Source organism: Tachysurus fulvidraco, chromosome 8 (genome assembly GCF_022655615.1).
Source record: "Tachysurus fulvidraco isolate hzauxx_2018 chromosome 8, HZAU_PFXX_2.0, whole genome shotgun sequence".
Taxonomy (NCBI): domain Eukaryota; kingdom Metazoa; phylum Chordata; class Actinopteri; order Siluriformes; family Bagridae; genus Tachysurus; species Tachysurus fulvidraco.
In genome coordinates, this window is record NC_062525.1 from 6,880,968 (window position 1) to 6,907,980 (window position 27,013).

The 27,013-nt window shown below is 37.7% G+C and overlaps 1 protein-coding gene across 1 annotated transcript; it reads right to left on the reverse strand.

Moving 5' to 3' along the window:
- Positions 1 to 1,589: 1,589 nt before the first annotated feature.
- Positions 1,590 to 25,584, reverse strand: mtr (5-methyltetrahydrofolate-homocysteine methyltransferase). Its single transcript, XM_027132795.2, has 33 exons — positions 25,359 to 25,584; positions 24,616 to 24,830; positions 24,134 to 24,223; positions 23,041 to 23,110; positions 22,661 to 22,753; positions 21,988 to 22,094; positions 21,816 to 21,875; positions 20,629 to 20,723; positions 17,463 to 17,563; positions 17,323 to 17,384; positions 16,455 to 16,522; positions 15,895 to 15,974; positions 15,191 to 15,303; positions 14,700 to 14,840; positions 14,128 to 14,313; positions 13,637 to 13,816; positions 13,324 to 13,440; positions 12,199 to 12,339; positions 11,946 to 12,035; positions 11,193 to 11,345; positions 10,760 to 10,867; positions 10,472 to 10,572; positions 9,962 to 10,029; positions 9,601 to 9,721; positions 9,392 to 9,473; positions 8,633 to 8,731; positions 5,912 to 5,987; positions 5,578 to 5,733; positions 5,204 to 5,400; positions 4,835 to 5,035; positions 3,952 to 4,144; positions 3,633 to 3,745; positions 1,590 to 2,454 (listed from the first exon to the last, which is right to left on the reverse strand). The coding sequence occupies exons 1-33, from the start codon at positions 25,390 to 25,392 to the stop codon at positions 2,368 to 2,370; spliced, it is 3,798 nt and encodes a 1,265-aa protein (XP_026988596.2). The 5' UTR covers positions 25,393 to 25,584; the 3' UTR covers positions 1,590 to 2,367.
- Positions 25,585 to 27,013: the final 1,429 nt, after the last annotated feature.

The following is a 27,013-nucleotide window of genomic DNA, read 5'->3' on the forward strand; positions in this document are numbered from 1 at the left end:
GGAAGGTTAGCGATATGGATATAGTTTTAAATTTTAAGTTAATTTATTATTATTATTTTTGAACTTTAATTGTATATATTCACTTATTAATTTATTATTATTCCTTCTTCTTCTTCTTCTAATTATTATTATTATTATTATTATTATTATTATTATTATATATTTTTCTCTATCTTCTGTTTCCATACTTCTGTAAAGATGCTTTGCATTTATTTGAACTCCTCTGCATATTAACGATGCATAACGACCTTCAATGTTTCACTGGTTCTCAAGAGAGGTCAGGTACTTGTCAACTGCCCATGTGTGGTAGTGTGATGGTATATATGAAGACTTTGGCAGGAAGGAATTAGCTTTTGGTCTGTGGTGAACTTAGAATTTACTATAAACTGTTGTGGAAAGAACACTATTTCTTCTTCTTTCGGCTTTTCCCTTCAGGGGTTGCCACAGAGAATCATCTCTCTCCACCTACCCCTATCTTCTGCATCCTCAACACTTGCATCCACTAGCTTCATATCCTCATCAATTACATGGAAAGAACACTATTTACATTGACATTATTTTATGTTCAGTGTCACCCAAATGAGGACGAGGTTCCTTTCTGACTCTGGTTCCTCACAAGGTTTCTTTCTCTATCACCTCAGAGAGTTTTTCCTTGCCACATTAACCTCTGGCTTGTCCATTATGGATAGGGATAGATGATAGAGATATATAGTAACTTAATTTTAAACTTTTTTTTTTATTAAAATTTAAAAATGTTCTGTTTCTATACTTCTGTAAAGCTGCTTTGAGACTGTGAATTGTTAAAAGTGCTATGCAAATAAAATAAATTGAATTATACTGTATATCACCTGTCAATCACAGAGACAGTCAATCATGGGGTTTTATGAACTCACTAGTTAGTTATGGGGTTTTTTATTTGTGTATTTTGTGTTTATATCAAGGACAGTCATGAAAAGAATTTCACTACATGTACTGTATACGATTGTGTACGTGACAAATCAAATTTGAATTTAGTATATGCAGAAGATGCAGACCACAGACAGCAGACCATACAGACAATGAGCAGTAGTTTGGCTCCCTTCCGCTCTCAATGGAAGCTACGTTCACTAGCATCAAAAACATCACTTACATATGAACTACCATTGCTAGCAAACAGCTAACCAATTTACTTGTCAATACTTATATTGTAAATAGGTTACTACTTAAAACATAGTAATTCACATCTTTTCCTTTTGGTAAAACTGGATTAAAGGTTTATTTTTGCCCTTAAATCTAAAATAATGGCAGATACTGTATATGACAAATGAAAATATCAATTTATTATTGAATAATTCTTTTGTTACCAGCACATGCAATCTGTTAAATGCTTCACACTGAAAATCTAAATTTTATTTTTGATTCTATTTAAGTTTTATTTAAATCTAACAATTCCATCCATCCCATCCAATCTATCCATCCATCCACCTATCTATCCACAATCTTCTCGTCATACACTGCATCCAAACAAGGCAGGGATGGTGAAAATTACCAAAACTGTACATTTATACACGGAATAAATACTAGAACAAAAGTATCCAAATACACATTAGCAGTGTGAAGGAAACATTTATTACAACTTGTGTACAGTTTGTGTGTAGGATGGTGGCATGTGCAGTTGGTCGGTAAATTAAATTGGCAAAAGCCCAGCTGAGCTCCTGGAGCTAATTAATCGCTAATGGAGTTGAATGAGCTGGGTTAGAGCAGGGAAATCTCTAAAGTGTGTTGGATTAATGAATGTAATGAATACGGCATGCTATCTGCCAGATTCTTGTGCTGTGCACTGGGAGTAAAGCAAGAGACGGAAGACAATTGGGTCACCATCTATGACTTTTAAATTTAAATCCAGAAAAAAAAAAATACAATTTTGTTCTAAGACAGTTTGCTTACTATAAAGTCATGTCTAACCTAGACACGTTTTAAGGCATGTTCAACTATACAACATGAAATCATTAAGTGAAAAAAAATCACTTTGAGCATCTTAGGAGATTGTAAACATTTGTCTGGCATTAAATAACTTGGGAAAATCCCTTCAAAAGGGACAACTTTGGAAAACTTTTTCCTTGTCTTTTCCATAGACATCTCACGCTTTTGCATTTAGATAATGCACTCAATTATTAGAACTGTATAATACCTTATATTGAAAGGTGTAATTTTTAAATTTCTAGATTAAAATGGCAAAAATATAATTTACAGCATTTAACGGAGACAAAAACGAGAAAGTGTTATCGTTAAAAATAAATAAAACAATAGTTTTACTATTGTAACAATTTGGTTTATCTAGTGTCAATGTCCAGAATTTAAACCATTTTGTCTTTGCGGTCATGTGGCTTAATCAGTGTCGTAGGCCAGGTTGGGTGCCAACCACTTCTCTGCCTCAGTCACAGAAATCTCCTTCCTCCTGGCATAATCTTCCACCTGCAAACATATAACAAATTAGCCAAAGAAATACGATGGCATTTTGTCAAACTAGTCTTGAATAACCTCATGGAGAAAAAAAAACAAAAAAAAACACACACAACAGAAAACCTTTTTAACATTCACACATGGAGGAATATTATCACTCCAAGTCACCATGTACTATGAAGTTGCCAGTAAGACGTTGTTTCTACTGGATGTCATGATAAAAACATTTATAAGTAGCTGGGGCAATTAGCACTTGAAATAAATTCTTTCAGTTACAAGGAAACGTTCTAAATATAAAATTCATCAGTTTATGTACGATTCATATCATACGGGATGAACGAGAAGCAGTGGGTTCTCCTAGGCATAGATCATGTGCATTCTACTGTCTTCACTTAAAACTTTGTCACTGGACGTGCTAGCATCTCTTCGCTAACGATCACTTTAGCTCATGTTGCAGGAAGTCGCCAGCTCTTGTTGAAAATGAATGGTGTCCAGGCCACTTTGTTGCTGTGAGTCGCTGTGTGTGTGAAGGTGCGTAAATGCTTGAATGTGTGGTACTTGTTGATATAATAAACACTTATACATGAAACACCAGAAAAACAACTAAATCCTATAATAGACCTCTGTTGAAAAAATGAAAAAAATGTTGGACTTTTCTTTATGTCTGTCCCATCGCAAGTCATTTATCGTTAGAATTGCACAGTATTAGTCAATTGAATTATAGAGATGTGCATTTAATTTCTTATCATCATCAACAAATGCACCAAGACCTCTATTACAAAGGAGTTTCCATTCAAATACTTTCCATTTCTTTTCTCACAAAAGGAAAATCCATAGTAAACAAACATACTACGGATATCATCAGTCGACAAGACAAAGCACTTTTCACCTGATAGCACAGCTGAGCATGACAAGGTAAATTACCTGTAATCTACTTTGATGCTACACTATTAAGTGGAGAGGCAGTAAAAGAAATTCTGGTACTCTGTAATATGAGAACATTAGGAGCTGCTTTCTTTAAATCAATACATGTATGCTACTAATAATGATGCTTTACTCTAAAACAAATACCTCACTTATACATACATTTTGTGTAATTACAAATAAGTATTAGGGTACTGATCTGTGCACAGTTGTAGTACACACTCTGTGTTACTTAAGCTTAGCGTTATGTTTATTCTGAATCGTACCTGCTCTTTGGTGATCTTGCCAACAGCAAAGTATGTGGATTTGGGGTTGGAGAAGTAGAGACCAGATACAGCTGCAGCTGGAGTCATGGCAAGTGATTCAGTTAGACCAATACCTTAAAACAGAGCAGGAAACCAAACCTTGTGTCAGCACAAAATAGTAAACTTAAAATTACTTTCCTGGAAAATAGTCTTATATTTTGGACCAAAGAAATAAAATACACATTTATTAGCTCATTCCCAAAGAGATCACTGTGCCAGATTGACACTGCCTTGCATTCATCAACAGATATATTAGTATTCCTTTTGTACACTTGTGTACCAGTTTTCTCCTGAATTTGGGCGAGTCTCCACATGGTGCGTTTCTCGGTATGGTCAGGCTGGCTAGGATAGCCCGGAGCAGGCCGAATGCCAGAGTAACGCAGCTTGTGCAGGTCGCTGGCCAGCAGACCTCCCTCCTCAATGCAACCCCAAAACTCCCTCCTCACACGGGCATGGAGCTCCTCAGCAAACGCCTGCCAAACAAATAATCATCGTAAATGTATTACATCATCCTCCTCCTACACTAGGAAGAAATATGAAGCATCCAGAATTTACAATACAGTGACAATGACAAGGGCTGCATAATACAATAAGCGTGGTGTATAAAGAATGAGCCATACAAAGAACAAACAGAGATGCATCTAATTAAACCATACGTTGGTCAGCATGTCAGTTGCCAACTATTAACGATTACTGCCATATATTTACCTGAATATTAATATGGTCATACCTTGCTAACCCATTTAATGCTAGCTAATGGAACACTTTATAACCAAAAATCTCTTTTTAATTGTCTCTCGAAGCTTTATAAAGTTTGTATTTTTTGCAGCATTTGTAAAATTATTTCTAGAGAGCAGACTGTGTAAAAATGATGAAGATTGGTGGCAGATGTTATTCAAAACAGAAAGATAGTATAAAACAAATCAGGTTTTCTGCTTTTTGAAGATTTGTTTCGAAATTTCAAAGTCATTCGCAAACACCAGATTAATTTTTATGCATTGCTGTGAGGTTTAAACTTTGCTAAAGACGCATCCTTTTAGTTAATGTTTGGTTTTATTTAGTTAAATATTGGTTCACTTTTGTACAGCTCTATCCACAGGTCCAGTTCACAGTAAGCTTTGGTCTAAACCATGACTGCTGTGTATGCGGAGGTTACACTTTACCTCTGCAAGTCTGTCAGCGAGAGCTTTCACCATGATGCTGCTGTAATCATCGCCTTGCCGCTCAAAATCTTGGCTGAGCTTTTCGGCACCAAACACAGCAACAGCAAAGAGTCCCACGTAGTCCTGCACTCTGCTTTCCAACGGAGCGACAAAATCTGCCAAACAGAGGTACGGCTCTGAACTCGCAGAGTCTTTCTCTGCCTGCACAGACAGGAAAACACACGGTGTTCAAATATTCCTGTAAAGCATGGGTGGATTTTCTCCCCATTTGATCCATACCAGTGATTCAATTGTAATAAACCATTGTTATCCTCACTTTACATTCATCTTCTCAACACAAAAGTTTGTGAAATCTTAGTGCAAGGTCACCTGCTGCCTAAGCCCGAAGAAGGTAGCGGTATGATTAGATAAGGTTGGAGTGACATCATCAGTGTATACAAGAATGTCATCTCTGTGGCTATGTGCACGCCAGAAGCCCACAATGCCTCTTGCTTGCAGACCTTTACTGTCAATCAGCCTGTTCAAAAGCCTCAGAGCATCGTCAAACACACGTCTGGCCTCTTCTCCTACACACACACACACACATCGTACACAGACAGATACACACCACAACACATTAATGTTACTCGCATGTGCAGAACTTTTTTTTACCTTTAGCTAAAATGTGGTTTTTGTTTATTTATTTATATTTTGTTCAACAATACCTCAATGAAGTAATTTCATTTTTAAATATTTTCCCTTACCCACAGTTTTATCATTAAAGATTTTGGGGTACCCCCGGTTAGGATATTTCCCCCTCAGCTGCCACACATCAAAGAAGGGCTTCCAGTCAATAAAGTCCACCAGCTTCCTCAGGTCATATGTGTCGAACACACGAGTGCCCAGGAACTGTGGCTGAACTACACGAAAACAAAGGGAGCAATCATTCACTCTTGTCTTGACCTGTGACTGGGTTAGGGTGTAGAACTTGGCGACATTAAGCCAACTTACAATCAAAGAATCCACCGGATATTCTGAGATAGTTTAAATTCTTTTTTTATTTATCAAAGGTGCCCTGAGGGCAAATTTAATGGATACCTGGTGGTGGCTGGGAGTGCCAGTCGATGTGGAAGCCTTTTTCCCTTGCCTGTACAAGAGACATGTACCGCCGATCCTGTAAGAGCAGGGGAAAACACATGCACTAAATAACAAGCATCAAAACAATCTCAAACATTTACATGACCTCAATCAGTGGCTTTGTTAAGAAAGCCCAAACCTATTCTAATCTAACTGATTTTTGACACTTTAATTATACGCTGAAGTGAATACTACAATGGTTCTCCGATGGGGTGCCATAAACTATATATACGTAAGTAATGTTAATTAATGTTACCAGAGCAGGTCTAAAATTGTTATTTGAGCAATTTGAGAACGTTAGCCTTCTTTTCACACTGGACATGGAGCCAAGAGGAAGGAACAGCAGGAAGCAAAATTTGAATTGAATTTCTAGAGATATTATGCCTGGAGGCAACCCAGTAGCTAAGATATGATTGGTGAATGTGCAACACTCAAAATGTGGCTCTATGCATAAAATAAGTAAGTAAATAAGCAAATCAATCAATAAATATTGATTAATTAATCGATCAATGATCGATAAATTAAATTAAAATAATTAATTCAATTAAATAATTAATTAAGATCGATCGATTAATTAATTAATTAATGAGTAACAGTCAGATTTTAAAAAGCCATTTCAAATCCATGTATAACACGTCTTCTCAATCCATTACTAGTATATGGGTTTCTACACATTCGAATAAATGGGATCCTGGTATTGACACTCCGTCCCAGAGTGCACAGAAGGAGCACGCTTCAGTAGGAATTTTACAATTCCATGTGAATCTGGTATAATATAAATCTAGAATAACAAAAACAATGACCCAGTAGTTCATCAGACGAACCCTATAGTGCTGTCTGTCATTCTCAAGCTGTATTCTTCTATTCTTGTTTAGCCCCAAATGAACCACATTTATATTTAAAAATACAACTTAACCAAGGATAACATTATGATGAAAAAGAATGGAAAAAAGCCTGACAAGACGATAGCAATCACTACATGCTCACAAGAAATTGACAGCAGTGACACGTGTTGATGTCTAGTGTGAATATAAAGCACGATACTTCAGTAAAAGATAAAAGCAGTAGCAGTACCTATTTCATCTACATACTGTCAGCACCTGATAAATGTTCCAAGCCTTACACATACATCTGTTGTCTTTGACATTTATAATATCAGCCTTTCGCCGCACATTGGATTTGATAGTTGGCTAATCTCAGTCATAAATATCTAAGCTTGAAACAATGATTCGTCACAAGCATTTATTATCCTTGTGAAAATGTTCCCTAGTGCTCAGGCTTAGCTTTGGTGAAATTAGAGACAAAAGATTATATAGAATGTACAGGTGCCATCTACACTGCTGTTTTATGAAGGCAGTTGGTGGAAAAAAAAGTGACATTTGGTTAAGGCTCTGGGTTGTTGATTAGAAGATTGGGGTTCGAGCCACAGCACTGCCAAGCTGCCACTGTTGGGCCCTTGAGCAAGGCCCTTAACTCTGTGTTGTATCATGGCTGACCCTGTGCTCGGACCCCAACCTCCAGAGTTGGGATAGAAATAGAAGAAATACATTAGAGCACAGTGAAAATCTATGTGACAAAATAAAGGCTTTTATTCTAAAAGTTTTTACCATGAAAAGAAAGCAAGTTCTTTCTTTCTGTCTAGTTCAGCCTGTAAACAAACCCACAACTCCCGATGCTCCTGATACTAAACTAATCTAACGAGGGCCACTTATTACTACATTAATCAGTATCACAGTTGTTCACCTGTGCTAGCACGATTGCAAAAGGGATTTCGAATAATCGATCAGCCTTATAAAATGATTAATCTGAATTAGCAAACTTAACATGAGACTAAAACAGAGGACCAATGTATCCTTATAAAGTTTCCTCTTTGTGATGATGTAGATGTTACTTTAAAAACCACCTATTATGCATTAAATGGCTTTATCCTTAGTATAAATAAAGCTACACTCACCTGTGTCACTAAACATGTTCGACCACCATTTTATTCGTGACACACCCAGGATCATTAGGATAATTTAAGGAGCAACTCTTGGATAAAATGCCTTTTAAACTGACATTAATATTTTCTATGTAATTAGTTGATGGCAGTAAGCAGTGTTCCCTGGTGTGGCAGTTTGGTGTATGGACTTCCTGGGGAAGAGACACCAGCAGTAAGAGTTCTGCCAGCATTCATTTTTGCAGACAAACTGTAACTTAATTTGTGTTTTTTATTATTAATTAAACTGTGTATAGTTAATAAACTTATTATTATTATTACTGTGACCTGACTGCTTGATTGGATTCTGTGTTCTTTAACTTTTACACTGTTACATGAAATGCATATACATTTCGCACACATTTAATTGGAAGTAAATTTTCCTGACTGAGGTCATTGATGCATTTATTGTGATATTTAATACATTTTCATAGAATGTGAGCGTTTTATACGTTATGACGAAATCAGCTCCGTATATTAGACATATTGTACATTAGATTTAAGTTTGCTATTTTAGCCTAGACATCCTTTACAAAAATAAGAAAACGTGTATTAATAAAACGAAATTGGGTTATTTTCAACCCAGCAGTTTTTAGAGTGTATAGGATGGCGTGTGTTATAAATAAAAGGCAACAATGAAAGAAGGTCTGTTTGTCTGTCCTGCTCCCAGAGGGAAACTATTTCCATAAGCAATGCAACCAAACCTTAAGAGAGTCGTAGTGATCCTGCCTGATCTCTTCATACTCCTCTGTTACCTCCTCGAAGAAATCCTCACATATCCCTTCATCCAACAGCTGTGAACACTGCACACACACACACACACACCATGCTTTCTATCAGGAAACTTTTCATTCCTCATACAATAATAATCAATGAAAGAATTTAACCGGAAGGCAAACACTATATCAAAGCTTGTGTAATTACTACTAATTACATTTTTATTCAGTTCTTTCCTGGAAGTTACACATTTTCATCGCAGAGCTGTTTCGGCTCTGCTCACCTTCCAGTTCTCAAACCCCACTGAGAAATCCATGAACGAGTCAGCTATTTTTATCCTTAATGACTCATCAGTAAATAAGGCCCTTTAATGAGCAGAAAGTGCCAGGTTTAATTTGCACTTCCTCCTTTGGCCAGTGAACTACCTGCTATTATTTTCCAACCAATCACAGTCTTGAGCCTCTGCCAGGTGCTTTCTGGTAAGTTCTTTATCAGCGGAGTATTTCAGAAAAAGCTATAGGTTTTTTTTTTTTTACGTTTGATTTACATAGAAGCAAATATATGTATGTATACGTGTGCATTATATGTGTACATTACAATAAATATAATACTTTTCTCATCACAAAGGAAATTCTTGTACCAGTTGCTCAACACAATGAAATCTAATAAAATACATTTATGAAGAAAATAAGAGTAGACAAGTTCTTTAAAACTAAACATGCTAAAAACGCATAAGGAAAGCTTACCACGACGACACTACGAGACGCATCGAGGACATGAATGACAGGGGATGTGTATCGAGGGGCGATCTTTACTGCTGTGTGAGTCCTGTTCTCACAAACACATACACACACCCGATCAAACACACACACACACACACACACACACACACACACAATTAGATCTAATCACTGCTGCTTTGACTGCTGATTAAGAACTGAATATCAGGACTGACTTTGATGTTGTGGCTCCTCCGATCAGCAGAGGGGTTTTCATGCCCAGACGTTCCATCTCCTTTGCTACATGAATCATCTCATCAAGGGACGGAGTGATGAGGCCGGACAAACCAATGATATCTACAAACAAACAGAAGTGCTCAGATGCTTATCTTTCACCTGGAGCCCTGAAGCAAGAATAATGAGGATTTGAGTTCTTATTCTTGGAAACCATACTGTTTAAAACAGACTTCCAATATTCATTAGCTACATGAGATTTGTAGCTCAGGTGCAAAAATAATAGAAAAACAAACTCAAACAACCTACATGTCTTACTTCTTCCTCCAAGTTCTTGTCAGTACTGAATAAAATATTCTCTACCTGCTTTCTTGTCAACGGCCACCTTCAGGATCTGATCGCATGGAATCATCACTCCTAAATCGATCACCCTACATGGAAAGAAACATAATTTCCACCGAGATATTTCTAGCTTTTGTTTAGTTCTTTGTTTAAGTATGTTTACACAATGGACGTGTGGGTAAATTTTCTCAGTGCGCATCTCTTAACTTTTACAGTCATTGACACATTTCTATTTGGTGAGCTACAATGATGGCAGACTCGAGGCATATGACTTAAGTCACAAATTTGAGACTTGCTTGAAAAATATATTTTAAAAAAAGACTCGACTTTGACTTGACATTCATGACTTAAGACTTGACTCAGAGATGGGGACTCGACTTGACTCGAGTCAGACTTAAGTCACAAATTTGAGACTTGCTTGACAAATATTAAAAAAAGTCTCGACTTGACTTTGACTTGACATTCATGACTTGAGACTTACTTGTGACTTGCGCATGTATGACTTACTCCCACCTCTGGTGAGCTACATACCGAAAGTTGTTGCATCCCAGCACAACTCCCACAATGTTCTTGCCGATGTCATGGACGTCCCCCTTTACTGTAGCCAGAACTATTGTGCCCTGATAAGGATCCTGCACAGATGCAAATACACACATCGAGACCTCAGCATTGGTTTGGGTGATCGAGGAGTACGAAATATCATAAAGCGAGTAAACGGTGTAAAACTGTAAGCACACCTTTTAAAAAAAAATCTCACTGTACATTAAGGACAATTTACAGTTTCACTAGTAAACAGTGTGGAAAAGTGTGATAACTCACCGAATCATCAGGCACGCCAGATATAGCCATCATCTCTTCCCTCTCCTTCTCCATAAAGGGAATCAGATAGGCCACTGCTTTCTTCATTACACGAGCTGATTTAATCACCTGAACACACACACTCTGGTTAGACCAGCAATCACAGCACAGCACTGACAATGACAGGTGGTGGAACTACCGCTTATCCGAACTACCGCTTATCCGAACCACCGCTTATCCGAACTTCTCGGATCACGAATAAATACATTTAAAATCAGTTCTTGATAATTGATTAGGTTGTCATGATAACCTTCTGTCTGAAATATACATTTAGATATGGAGTTAGATATACTGCTGTACCATATTCATATGTCTGTGTTGTCGTTTATGGTGACAGATTTAGAGTGTGGGATAAAGGCTATAATCAAATGTCAAGTAAGTGTGTGTGCACTACCTGTGGCAGGAACATCTTGCCAGCTCCAAATAGATCTCCCACGGTCTTCATGCCATTCATGAGCGGCCCCTCGATGATATGGAGTGCTCGGGAATAGCGATCTGTCTGAGCTCGAGCCTCCTCTGTGTCCTCGACTATAAACTTCTCTATTCCCTACACACACACACACACAAAGAGGTTTCAAAAGGTCCTACAGAGGCAAATTAAGTCAAATTAAACTTTTGTTCAGTCAAGTTTTTATATTCTATATTATATTATACTATATTATAGCAGGGATGTGGTAGCCTAGTGTTTGGGTGTTGGACTACTGATTGGAAGGTTGTGAGTTCAAATACCAAGCTGCCCGTACTGGGCCCCTGTGCAAGGCCCTTAACACTCAATTGCTCACAAAAACAGACAAAATGTAATTCACTCTGGCCAAGGGCATCTCCTTTAAATGTAATATAGTTTCACACAATTATGATATAAGCTATGGTTAAGAAAACCCTTGTATTGGGCAAAAGCCAAGTTTGCTACTTTTGCTAATTACTGCTTGCTAGATGTGTTAAAGGTTATGTAATATAGACAACTTTGACATTAGATGATGAATTAAGTGAAACTTTTAACCTCACCCTAGATGATCCAGAGCTGCAGGTCACTCAGCAATATCAAGACACTGCATTACATGTTCATTTCGTCTGCAATGGATCACTGACCAGCCATGCAACCTGCTCATTAACATTTGATGCATGAGAAATATGCACACAATAATACCTTGACAAGTGCATACTCCAATCTCTCCTCCACACTTCCTTTTCTCCACTCATCTGTCTGAATCACCTTCTTCCCTCCTTTAACATGGTTCTAAATACAAAAAGGTACATTTCTAAAGCTTAATCTTTTAATACAATGTTAACATAGTGAAGTAAGTACATTAAAAAAATATATAAACAAACAAACAAACAAATAAATAAATAGCTGTGTTTACAGTCTTGTGCTTTGAATGGTCTCCTCTGGGAGAGAATACCTGAGCGTACAGAAGAAGCTTTTCTGTGGCTTCTGGGTCTCGGTTCCAGATGAGATTTTCACACAGCGTGAGCAGCTCTTTATCAACGTCATCATACACAGGCAGAGAACCTGCATTCACAATCCCCATGTCCATCCCTTCCTGCAGGGGGCGTAACAGACAAGCACATTTTAGCAATGAAAATCCAGGATGCAGTAAAGTCTGCAGACATGTCTAAAGGAAACTTAGTTGCTGAAGAAGAATTTTAAAGTGGAATAGCCCTGATTAGATGTACCACAAACTGTATACATGACGTACTGTCGTAAGTGTGAGCAGAGTGCACTATTAATACCCAAGTGATGCACTAAAACTATACTATCCAGTATATACCCAGTATCAATACCTAGTACCAGTGTCAGGCTAATACTACAAAAAAACGGTATGTCACATAAGAGAAAACATATCGGCAAAGGCTGGGATTATATTAAAAAAATTAAAAAATGATTTACAAAAATAAAAAATAATTACATTTAAATAAATATTAGCTGGCTCAAAGCTTACACAAGACTTTTGTGTCAGGAAAAAATTTGTAGTATTGTGCCATGTTTAAGTAAAACTGTAAAAAAAAGAGATTCTTAGTCCCATTTTGCACTAAGCAGTCATGGCCACTAGAGCACACTGTACTCGTCATTTACTGAAAAGAGGTCCTACAGAGTGAGAATGTTGCTACAATTGCAGATTCAACCGAGGAGCAAAATTTTTAATTTGGAAATGTTACGTTTCTTGAAGGTTGTTCTGATGGTTCATTGGCACAAGATACGGTTTAATGTACCGCAAAACAGGTTCTACATACTGTATATTTATATAGTGTACAGTATACATGTATGTTTATTACACTATTTGAGACAACTTGGGTCTGTGTTCAACTGAATCAGGATGCCGTGTTTGCCCAAACCACCAGTCTGTTCTATTAGAGTTTTTAATTTTTTTTTTTTAAAAGTAGATGTTCTTGAATAAAAAAGGTATGTGAAATAGACAGGGGACAACATGAAGCGTTGTTTGGCTCATAAGCAAGACAAAATCCAGCTCAGTGCCAAGTGATGAACTCTGGTAAGATCACATGGTTTACGAGAAGAGGATTTGTACCTTTATAGCATGGTAAAGGAAAACTCCATGCATGGCCTCCCTGATGGCCTCCATGCCTCGAAAAGAGAAGGACAAGTTAGACAGACCACCACTGATTCTGGCTCCAGGCAAAGTTTCCTAGACAGACAGACAGAGATTAAATTATTTTTATATTTTTTTTTTATTTACAGCACCTTTAGAAAAACTATTTTGCACCAAGTGACAAACAATGACTGGCAACTAATTTTAGGTATAACGCTCCTCCCTGATCAGCTACATCAGGTAAAGAAGAACGCCGTGTAAACTAGAGTGATATATATCTTTACTGTTCTACCTTTATAGCCCGTGTGGCTTTGATATAGTTGATAGCGTACAAGTTGTGCTCCTCCATGCCGGTGCCGATGGTCAGGATGTTGGGGTCAAAGATAATATCGTTGGGGTTAAACCCCACCTTTTTAGTAAGGAGGTGATAGGCTCTTGTGCAGATCTGAACCTTCCGATCAATTTCAGTAGCCTAAAAAAAGAACACAAGCATGATTTATCAAGTCTGCCAGAATTTCCTAGAAAGAACTGAGCTATTTTTACAAGTATTTTGGTCAGAAAATACTATAAAAGAAGGCTTTTATATTTTGAGTAAACTATCTGTATTAGTCTCTGTGAAGGATAGCGTTTTTGCTGACTGGTCATTACTGCTCACAAGTCATTTGAAAGAATTTTCAATTTTCATTTTCAAAAGAGGGAATAATAATAATAATAATAATAATAATAATAATAAACACTGTTTTATAAATTGTTCAGTGTCACATACTGATGGCATGCACTGACCTGCCCTTCTTCATCGAAGGCCATAACGACGACGGCGGCTCCGTAGCGATGCACTTGTTTGGCTTGTCTGAGGAAGGCTTCTTCTCCCTCCTTCAGGCTGATACTGTTGACAATGCATTTGCCCTGGCAGCACTTCAGACCTGCCTCGATCACTGCGAAATTGGACGAGTCGATGCACAGAGGTACCTAAATACCAGCAGAAAAACGAGTACACACACTGGGTTAAACTGAGATTTGGACAGGTTTATATAAAAGAAAAATCTCCTAAATTGCTGTTATAACATCAAATGCTTGAAAAAGTCATAAATTATTCTTTCACTATTTTCTATTTACTGTTCTATTTTCTATTATACTATTTCTATTACTCTTAAAAAAGTTATTTCTCAGACTATTCCTGTTTATCACTGTCCTTATAACGAAAGTATTTTCACTGTGAATAATGGTGCATCCATCTAACTCAATTCAGATAAATACAGCCATATAATCCTATAAGAAAAACCTATTAAAATCCTATAACTGTTGCACTTTACTCTATAAGTTACTCTAAAATATTTTTAAAGAGCAAGCGTTACTTTGGCAATGTCAGGCTCAGAGGCAATGAGTTTGCAGAAGCGTGCCATGGCAACAGGTCCCTCCAGCATCCCCTCATCCATGTTGATATCCAGGACCTGAGCACCCATTTCTACTTGTGCTTTAGCTATACTCAATGCCTCCTGCCAATTCACACACACACACACACACACACACACACACACACACACAGTTAAAATACAGACAAATACAACAATAACATACATGACAAAAGATACGAGTCAGAGAGTTATGTTGTGTAACATTTACAGAAAAAAGCATGTAGCCTAGCGTCCTTTAATATATGCCGATAAGTACATATATTACAAGACAACATCATGCAGAGATTTGATAATGTGGTAAAGGCCCTGCTGCAGCTACAAGGACAAATTCTGAACTAGTGCTACACTGTTACTGAGATAAGAAGCTGAAACGTAAACACGTGTATTAAATGCACTGCGATGACGATGACAATATCTTCATTAAACATTACCTCATAATTCCCAGCCATGATGAGTTTGGCGAACTTGCGTGAACCAGCCACGTTGCAGCGCTCACCGATGTTGACAAAGTTGGTATACGGTCCGATTCGAAATGGCTCCAGACCTGACAACACAATGACCTAATCATGTTAACATGTTTGTAATAACACAAAAATAAAATATCCTGTCTTAAACGTCACAAGGCATAAAATGCGATTCCCTGTTCAACTCCTTTTCCTAGTTTTCCTCTGCTCTTCCTCCAGCCATGTCTCCATCACACCCGTGAGTTATTAGTACCCGTTTCTTGTTTGGGAATAAAGATAGGACATGCACTAAACAGTAACAGAATTATAGTAGGCTCTGCTACATTAAAGAGACAGAACTTGCTCTTCAAATATCTACTGCAGCCTCCAAACTCCAGTTCTCATCTCATGTTTTACAAGGAACAAGGCATCTGTTCTGCGATGACAATAGTTTTTTGCTTTGTTACAAAAGTGTGTGCGCAATAGTTTGTGCAGACTAAACTCCAGTCAATATCATTCGAGTTCAAATCCTAAGGAGTACCAGACAACCATTGTTGGACTTTTACACTCGTTTATAAATGACTTAAGATAAGTGTATCTTTTCTATAAATAAATATAAATGTATAAATAAGAGTTTATTGAATTTATAAATGACTGAAAGCCTTCATAAACACACACATAAGCAAGTTTACCAGAAAGCAGCATGTAATCGCTGAACACGTCTGTCGGAGGAACTCTGGGCTGGCAGGTTTTCACTCTCTCAGCAATCGCCCTGCATCAGAAATACAAATACACACGTTATCAAAGGTTCAGTATGAAACCTCAGTATGAAATCTGACACCTCTACAAAGCTAGACAGAGACACCTCTACAAAGCTAGACAGAGACACCTCTACAAAGCTAGACAGAGACACCTCTACAAAGACAGAGACACCCTAAAGATGCCTCGGACAAAGACGGAGCCGCCTCGGACAAAGACGGAGCCGCCTCGGACAAAGACGGAGCCGCCTCGGACAAAGACGGAGCCGCCTCGGACAAAGACGGAGCCGCCTCGGACAAAGACGGAGCCGCCTCGGACAAAGACGGAGCCGCCTCGGACAAAGACGGAGCCGCCTCGGACAAAGACGGAGCCGCCTCGGACAAAGACGGAGCCGCCTCGTGTTCCCATTTTGTTCCCAATACTAAAAATATAACATGGCACAGACGCATAACAAATGCATGTAAAACACTAAACACATACTGGTTTTTATTACCGTATGTGGTCTGGTGTCGTTCCACAGCAGCCACCAACAATATTCACCAAACCGTCTGTCGCGAACTCCTGAGTGAAGCCATGAAATGCAAAGCAAGCAATTTTTACATTAGAGCCTTGTCTTTATTTTTTGACCTTCTTTTCTCTAATGCTCAGCCAGCATCCAGGACCCAAGTTACTGAAGGCTAACCTTCTTCCCTGACATATGAACCCATTCTGCCACATCTTTTTGAACTAAAGCTCATGCCATGTTGCACCTCAGGGCAATGTACCACTTTGAGGAAAGGGTGTTCTGCCCTCTTCCACATACATGAGTGTTGCCGTGACTGATAGGGGAGATTGTAAACATCCCTCCTACCATGATAGCACAACCTATTTTGCTCCAGTGTCTCTCAGCCGTTAGCATGACTTATGAGCCCCAGGTTTACGTTGTATTTCTTTTTATGCAAGATAATGCTGGATAAACTTGAGATTACCCGATAACCCTAAGATTTATCAAATTAAAATAAACCCCTGGAAACTGTTTTAAGATCTAAACACTTAAATAAGCCTATGCTTTTGAAAAATGTTAATATATTACTACAATAATCCAAAAATATTTTCTGTATTTAATAAACCATTTCTTAATGAAGCCGTTCTCACAGGAATGTCATTATGCATTAGGAAAAAGCAAGTTTAAACTCCCCAACGGTGTATACCCGCTCACAGCACTATTCAATGCTCGATTCTGAATAGTCTGAATGTATGAGCTAGCAGAAGGCAAGAAAAACAAACAAAGCACTGTTTCATGAGCTTTGATTTTAAACGAAATACACAGAATATTCTAAAAGGCATTAAGGTTTAGGATTATTTTAAATGTCATAGCTCACCTTCAAATATTTAGCAGTGCACTCTGGGGTTTCATCATAGTCTCCAAATGTGTTGGGGAGACCTGGAGGAAAGCAGACACAGGTAAATCAAATCGTGAGACAGAGCCCAAGTGTAGCCTCACAAATTAGAGAGGTATTACCTGCATTGGGGTAACATATGATGAAAGCCCCGGTGCTCTTTCCGATCGTTTCGATAAACGGCCTCATTTCAGTGGCTCCCAGAGCACAGTTCAAACCAATACTGTAGGGTGGGAGTGGGTTAGAGATGGTAACACTTAGTACACAGGAGGGAAAAAAACATTGCATGCAAATGCTGGAGCTCAACTGAAGTGCAGGTTGAGGACAGTGATTCTGCAATGTTTACTGACTTCCCATTGAGGGTTTCACATCATCATCTTATTTTTAAGGGATGTTTCAAGTAGAGGGCTGCATTGGGATTGGGCTCTCGTTGGACCCGCGGGACCCAACGCAAATCTCGCGGGAGCGGGCGGTTTCACCTTTGCCCCGGGCAGGAGTGGGCGGTCAGAAAATTTAGCGGGAGATCCGCGGGACCCGGTGGGATTTGGCGTGTAGCCTAATAATAAGAATGGAGTCAACACATGACGTTAAGAAGAAGATTAAAGCGGCTGTTTACTTGACAAAAGCAAAGCAAGGCAAGTCAGACATCTGGACACAATTCTCAATTGTCATTAAAAAAATGGGAAAGAGTTAAACTTTGTAAGTTGCAATAAGTTGTTAAGTAGGCTTAGGCTACATATATTTTAGTATTTTCTTTTTCTTTTGTAGTATTATTTATTTTCTTTTGCAATACAGCCTGTTAAGCTAACTGTGAATGTGAAATGTCAGATTTTCTTGAGGCATTTTATTTATTATATTTATTTCGTTTTCTATTTAATTAGTTTAAATTATATAGCATACTTTCTAAGCTCTAAGTTAAAGTTATTTCATATTGGGCTTCCTTTAACTGTTTGTTAACAGTTAATCATTTGGTGCATGTCTGTGTATCATGCAGTACGTTTAAAAAAATGAGGTGCCGCTAGTTTTTTGTTTTAATGTTTTATAATAAAAAACAAATGTTTTTGTCAGGTGTGTTGCTTTGGTTTAGTATTAATTTATCTTATATAAATGCAATCATGTTTAATTCTGTTATTCTGGACATTAGCCTGAACTCATAATTAGTCTGATCATTTGTATACAATCAAAATTGTTTTGATTGTAATACAATCAAAAAAAGCTCTCAAGAAAAAATCCGCGAGAGTGGGCGGGAGTGGACACAAACATTGTGGGTGCGGGCGGGAGTGGAACACGCGGCTTGCGGGCGGTCCTGGTCAGATATTCAGCGGGAGCGGGCGGGTGTGGGTTTATAAAAACAGTCCCACGCAGGGCTCTAGTTTCAAGCCTTTACTTTGAGTGAAATTCATGACCCCTGCGGGGTTAAATAAACATTCCTGCAGACAACGTTGTAGTGAGACGACATAAGAGTTATCAACATCAACATCAATGACATACTAGCTTCACGTTAGCACACCAGCAGGTCAGAAAAGTAATTATTTAGCCTACTTAATTAAATAGGCAAGAAAAGTGCAATTCTGAGTGGTTAAGGTAAGTCAATGAGGGCATGAATTGTATCTAATAGGATAGACATGGTGGTAATAAGCGATGCCATCTCAGTCACAGACCTGCCAACCTTGGAAAAAATTTTTGAGCAGCAACTTACTGCAGCGACGTGGCGCGAGGTCAGGAACATTTGCTGGTCAGTGTTAAGTTCATATGCTCACTCATCACAACTTATTACTTAGCGCATAGTTCTCACTCACCACCATATCTAGTTATTCAACATACAAGTAGACCATGAACAACTCTTTTATTGAAAAGGCAACATAAAAACAAAAACATGTCTCTTAAACATTACTTAAATACATGGGACATTATAAATAACAAAAATCAACAAATAGCATACTGTATAAAAACAGAAAAAAACTGCTGTCCCTTGAACACATATCAGACAACAAAATGAATAAAATCTCAAAACTTGTGATATTTTCACACTAACAATAACAATACTTAGCTGCTACTAAAATAAAGAGTATAACGTTGTGTGCATGATCGTTTGTGTATAATATCTGCATACTATTTTAACAACTCTTTATGTATTGCCATAAATTATATCTAATGAACTAAAGTAACTTCATATATGACAACACATACATGTGTTAATTTCTCAGCAATAATGCAAGACTCTAGAATTCTCTATGGTTTTGACTGGCTGATCATATAATAATACCTCCCTCATACTTTCTGCTTCTATTTCCCTGCTTTTCACAAACAAATCTGATGTCCATCAGATGTGATCTACAGGAGCCAGTAACAATCGAGTCAGAATACGATTGATATTTAAAAAATTACATTAGTTTCGTCATGTTATAGCATGACTGCGTGCTATAAAAGGGATACACAGACGCTCGCGGATTGATTTCTGCGGGCTCGCGCCAGTTTGTCTTTTCCGTTAAAGTACGACGGCAATGCGTTTACAGGCATGACTTACGCTTCCTACAGTATATAAATACTGGCAAATAAAGTAAAACTTGATCTGTGCATAAAACTTAAACTTGAGGCACATGCCCCAGTAAAGGAGTCTCACTTGTTAAAAAAAAAGAAAAAGAAAAAGAAAAAAAAAAAAAAAAAACACCGCCATTGTAAGAAGAATTGAAGACGGACAGAGACAGATGAAAACCACTCGTTTTGACGGCTCTCCGCTTGTAGCGTTGAAGAGTTTTAAACTGGCGCTGATTGGTCGAATTATTATTTTCCCAGGTTGCTGCCCAATAGGCGCATTGCCTGGTGCACAAAGGCACAGACAGTTGTACTCAAAGGCATCGATTTTTTACAATGCGTATTTGGAAGTGACAAATCGTAGCAGCGTACTTTGATTTCTAAATGCGTATCTGCTACACAAAATGCGTAAAGGTTGGCAGGTCTGCAGTCAGTACTTTTATCACAAACATTCAGTTTCATAAAAGTGCTGACGGAGATGACAAGTATATGGCTACTAACGTTCGAGCATGATTGCTGATGTTTCACAAATTTAAAAAAATTCTTGGTGAAAAAAATGATTGGTTAGATTTGTCATCTGGTTGATTAGCCGTTTCCTAACTGTTGCACACTGCAATATCTGCTGTTCATCACATTTTGAATGCTAATAACAAGACCACACAAATACGGTCATGTATAAACTATTTACCACAAATAGCTAATCACTGATGTCCACAGTTATGACTGTAGCTCTGGGTTAGAGAAAATCCTTACCAGAGTGGCTTTACATGAGACACGCTGATGACAAAAGCCTCTCCCGTCTGCCCTGATAGTGTACGGCCACTCTTGTCCACAATTGTTCCAGAGATCTAGAACACAGACATAAAACAAAGCTCTCTCTTAGAATAGATTGAATCCCCTGCATACTTATGGTCTACTACAGTGTGAATAATGTGAGCGTAGCCTTCCCAATTTGCTCGCTCATCTTTAAATGGTCACAAAATGGTCACATATACATGTTTATAAATGAGAGAATGCCAATACTATATGCATTAAAATTACAATACAATATTATACCTACTGTACCATTCAGATTATTTGCTGAACTATAAAATTTTGTTATCTTAAAGACTAAAATCCTACATAAATATATAAAACTCTGATATATAGTATAGAACTGCTGTAACATTTAAACATTTTATTAAAAAAAAAAAATACAAAAAGACCATGTTACTTGTATTGACCTACCACTTTAAAGGGAACTGTTGAGTTATTATTGAAAAAATAAGTTGGTAGGATTGAAGGCTGTATTAAAGGCCTTTAAATGCTAAATTTACATAATTCTGGATTGTGTTGAATAATACATAATTATGCAGTTTAGGAACATTTGTTTAGCGGAGGTAGATGGATATGGCAATTTTGTGTAAAAACACTTCAACTAGCATTTCTTTTGCATTTGTATATTTAAAAAAAAAAAAAAAAACTGACACTTTTTCATTGTAACTTTGAACAAATGTTTTAAACTCATGGTATCTTAAGTATGTAACCTAGTGAACCAGCATTAATGTGTTCAATGTTAGAGATTTAAGCACTTCTGTACGTCGCTCTGGATAAGGGCGTCTGCCAAATGCTGTAAATGTAAATGTAAGTGTGTGTGTGTAAAACTACTCTTTATGCTGCAGGTAACAATAATAATAAAAAAAATATTAAATTACTGACCCTGTTAATTTAAAATTGGCTTGTATAAATATGACTTCTAGAAAACTTTAAAAATATTATGGACTGGAACTAAAATTTAGTTAAAAAAAAAATTGCAACTTAAATGTCTCTAACAACCTGCTCTAGCTCAAATCCCAATATGGTAGTGTTAAATATTTTTACCTTTTCAGTGATTAGGTAGATGAGTGCAGCAAAAATGTATATTATTTAAAGAAATGTATAAATATAGTCTTTTTACTTACAAATATGGGTCTCGGTTCATACGACTCCTCAAACAGTTTATCAATAGCGAACAGAGCAGCCTGTAAAAGAAAGAGATTCTGTTTAAAAGTTGTAAAAAATTATAACTGAATACTTGTATATACATCACTGACTAGAGAGAAAGAGAGAAAGAGAGAGAGAAGAAAGAACTACCTTTGCATTAGCAGTATCGAAGATGGTTTCCACCAGCAGGATGTCAGAGCCTCCATCCAGCAGTCCTCGAACCTGCTCAGTGTACGCCTCCACCAGTTCATCAAATGCTACACCATACAAATGTAGTGCTTTTAAATACTTACACAAAGTAATGACACTTTATACACACCAATTACTGTGATGTAGTGATGACTAAACATGAAGTTCATGAGCGCAATGAGCAGAGATCTAAACATAAACGTAATAATGTCAGTAATCATGTCAATAATAATAATAATAATAATAATAATAATAATAAAACAGTGGATATCAATGCTGCCTTGTAGCTCCAGGGTTTACTCTATGTTCTCTGGCATGTAGGCTCATAGGCTCCAGCTTAGATTTTGACTTTTTTACCTGAACATTTTTGCATTATGCATGTAAAGTTCAGTTAAATTTCACTACACTGTCCAACACGATGAAGGACTACAGTAGTTTTGCCGGAGCGGTTTGATTAACAAGTTCTAAAAACAGTTTTCCAGGATGAACAGCCATAGCTTTGGGAAAGGTACATGTGAAAGGTTAATCTGACATTATGACAGGGCACAGAATGTCCTGACAAACTTTCTTTATCTCAAGGTCCAGATAAATCCCAGTACTGATTAAGCAAGCTGTGCAAAACAGTATATCTTACTGATGTTTCTGAAGTCTGGTCTTTCCACTGACGGCGAGACAGAGAGAGTTCTGTTGGTCGGACCTACGGCTCCAGCCACGTACCGTTTAACACCTGAAAATAAAGGCATGTTTTAAACCGGTTTAAAATAACTTTCCTCTTAGCCACATTGACTAAACAGATCTTTCACGTGTACGATGAAAAATTAGGATTAATATTAACCAGTGAAATATAGACGATTTAGCTAAATTCAATTAATTGAGTTTTCCTTATAACATGTTATAATGAATTTAATAATAATAATAATAATAATAATAATAATAACATGATTAATAATAATATGAATGAATAAGAACTATAATTTTCAAAAATATAACCTATGGTAGTGGTTAGAACTCTACCTGTCTTAGCAGAAACTTCATCGACGGCCTTCCGTGCTAATTCCGCCGACACCTTGTTAAGCCGATAGGCCTGGGTAAATCAAACAAAAACCAGAAAATCTTGATGTGATATTTATACTGCAGTCTCTAAATCTCTGATGTTAGAATAACTTCCCCCACTAGACGCTATTTTTTACTGCAAGTCCAATACGTTTCTATAACTATAAGCTTCATATGCACCATCTTACCACCATATACATAAGTGCTTTTATACCATGTTATTCTAGGTTTTTTCCCCTTTGCTGTTATAACAATCTCCGCTCTATACAGAAGGCTTTTTCTTTCCTAAAGTTTTGGAGTGTGGCTGTGGGGATTTGTGTACCTGAAATTACCTTCACAACCCTGATCAAAAGTTTCAAAAATCCTCGCACGTTTGGCCACATTATAAACACACAGTCTGATACACAGAGGTTTAAATGGCTATTAAAGGGAAAGTTTCCACACCTGCCACTCATTGTAACTGTGATTTGTGTCTGTGCCTAAATTATCCGCGAGTTTCTCAGCTCATGAGGAATTTTGCCGAGAAGAATGGGCAGCTATATCACCTGAGAGAATTAAGGACCTCATGCACAATATTTAATAAAGACTGCATGCCATCATTGATGCTAAAAGAGGGTAATACAAGATATTAAAATATAAAAGATATGCAAATATTGGAACAGGGATTATTTCCTTATTTTCTTTTTTGTTATGTTTTGCCTTGCATATTAAATAAGGTCCTAATTTGTTTCGTCTTCTCACTCATGTTTTCTTTAAAAATAAAATGGTACATGTCTTGCAAATTATCCCAAGGTATGCAAACGTGTGGGATGGCAAGGTGTCCACAAACCTTTGGCCATATATTGTTCCTCTGGTAAGTACCCAATGCATGCAAATATAGATGAACAAAGAGATCTACAATTAAATATATAATGCTGAATAATCACTAATCAGTGTCTTGTAGTCCTTATTAGCCATATTCATATGAAATCTTAAATCATGTTGCATGTCAGTGTTCATGGGAGAAGGCTGTACATAAGCATAGCTCAGTAAAAGCTCTTAGTGTGTATCATACCAGCTCCTCAAGCCCGTAGTCTGCCTGAGCAACCCGTGTGCTGCTGAATGTGTTTGTCTCGACGATATCTGCTCCGGCAAGCAAGTACTCCTACATTCAAATCAAGAAAGAAAATATTAGCAGAATTGCAATAAATTAATTGTTATAATATCATATATCTGGTGGGGTTTTTTTGGCCAAGTCTCCATTAATAAAGAGACAGAAGCATAAGTAAAGCAAGAAAGGAAAAAAACAAGAAAGATTCCAATGGATAATGTTGTGTGTCAGCTGAGTAGAAAACCTTCACACGCTCCTTCATGGGTTAACAGCTCAACTTCACACTTTTCTATAAGGATCATGAATTTGACATGATCCTTTTTTCATGAATAAAGTTATAGTTTCATGATAAAACGACAGAAAATGATCATATTGAACAAGAACACAGAAAAACAAACAAACTAAATAACCAGGTTATAAACTAAAAACCACAAGCACACAATCACCTTGTGGATATCGTAGATGACCTCAGGCTTGGTGATGCTCAGAAGATCGTTGTTGCCTTTTAAACTTCGTGGATGATCTTGAAACTCCTGACCTCGAAAGTCGTCTTCCTGTAGGTTCCTATTCTGAATCATGGTCCCCATTCCTCCATCCAGGACCATGATCCTCTTCTGCAGGGTCTCTCTGAGCTCTGCCTCTAGAGAAACTGCTCTGGCTCCTACCGTACACCACAAACCAGACTTTACAACATATATTGTATTATGTTACTGCCTAAAAACAACACTAGATCAATTCCTCTGATGAACATGGAAAGGACAAATGTACTTTTTGACAGTAACTGACTTTTACATTAATAAAATAGATAAATGAATTCATTCGGTTATGAGACACATCCAACCATCATTCACACACACAAGCACAGTCCACACACACACACACACACACACACACACACACACACACACACACACACACACACACACAGTTTCACTAGATTAATGTTTACATATCTGACAGCTGTAGTTAACACACGTTACACACACACACACACACACACACACACACAGAGAGAGACACACACACACACACACACACACACACACACACACACACACACACTCCACACACTCCACACACACACACACACACACACACACACACACGCTGTTTCTGTTTCCCTAGATTAATGTTTACATATCTGACAGCTGTAGTTAACTAACACACACACACACACACACACACTTACCTGTTTCTGTCTCACACTGAACTGTAGGACCCATTTTAAACCGTACAATTTTAACCGTGTCCTACAACAAGCTGTACCACTTGGGTTATAAAGCGTTGGGCTATGAACCCTGTCCTTATCCTGTGTCCTGTCCTTAAATCCCCGTTAAAACTTCTATAGAGCGGATAAACCTGTCTCTCTTGTACGCATGCTCGACACAAAGCGTGCGCCTTAACTGCTTTGTGCGCATGCGCAGGTCTGTGCACCGCGCATGCGCCGAAGGCTTTCTGAGCTATTGCACCATCCAAGATCAACCTAGGAAGTGAATCATATTTATATCTATGGAAGTGAATTATATAATAGAATTGTATATGATCTCATTATTAATGAAACACACTTAAAGGTGCAGTAACACACACATGCAGTGTGTCGAACTTATAACCTTCCGATTGGTCCAACACTTTAACCACTAGGCTACCACACACCCCAGATGGGTTGGTTGGAGTGTTTCTAACCGCTGACATCTTGGGATTTCAACACAGAACATTCTCTAAAGTTTACTCATAATAAACATTTAGTCAGATCTGCAGGCTGAGGAAACCTTGATGAAAAAAGTTAATGGAGAATGGTAGATATGGCCAGATTGGTTTGAGCTGACAGAAAGGCTGCAACAACTCAGATAACCACTTTGTAGTGCTGAACAGAAAAATGTGTGTGTGTGTGTGTGTGTGTGTGTGTGTGTGTGTGTGTGTGTGTGTTCACTTTAATATATAGTACATTTTAAATACCCAGATCAAAGAATGAAACACACAACATTTTGCTATTAATTAAGCTTTATTAGATTATTACATATCTTTATGTGTTAATGTTTTTGTGTGAGCCATGGTCTTGATCAACAATAACTGCTTAGGAGGAAAGAAGCTCAAAATGAATCATCAGAGGCTTATGGTGACTGATGCTGTATTATAATTTCACTTTCAAAAATCACAAAACTGATTTAGAAGTCTATCATCAAGGTGACTCGACAATAGAAAACCCGTTTAAAAGTTCAGTAATATATCGTGTTTAAACCATATTCCATTTTCTACTATTTCAGAAATGAGAGCATAACATTTCTCGTTTTAATTACCTGTTTAATTATAAACCAGTTTTTATCAGATCACTTTTAACTATAAGGGATTTTCATGTTATTTAATTCATTCATTCATTCATTTTCTACCGCTTATCCGAACTTCTCGGGTCACGGGGAGCCTGTGCCTATCTCAGGCGTCATCGGGCATCGAGGCAGGATATACCCTGGACGGAGTGCCAACCCATCACAGGGCACACACACACTCTCATTCACTCACACACTCACACACTACGGACAATTTTCCAGAGATGCCAATCAACCTACCATGCATGTCTTCGGACCGGGGGAGGAAACTGGAGTACCCGGAGGAAACCCCAGAGGCATGGGGAGAACATGCAAACTCCATACACACAACACTGGAGGTGTGATACGAACGAGCTAACCACTAAGCCACCGTGCCCCCATTTTTTTGCACTCCCACTCTGTCTGCTTCAAGAATTGAAGCAGACAGAGTAGGAGTCAGTCTGGAGTTGAAATTAATTACCCAGAATGCACTGAAATCAATCTGATGCTGTTTAATGTTCAAAACAACAAACACAGTGGA

Coding starts and splice junctions, on each gene's coding strand:
- mtr (XM_027132795.2), bottom strand. CDS start 25,392: ATGGGTCCTACAGTTCAGTGTGAGACAGAAACAG. Junction 14,841..15,190: donor TCATGGCTGGGAATTATGAG/GTAATGTTTAAT, acceptor GTGAATTGGCAG/GAGGCATTGAGTATAGCTAA. Junction 14,314..14,699: donor CTGAGCCTGACATTGCCAAA/GTAACGCTTGCT, acceptor GCTGGTATTTAG/GTACCTCTGTGCATCGACTC.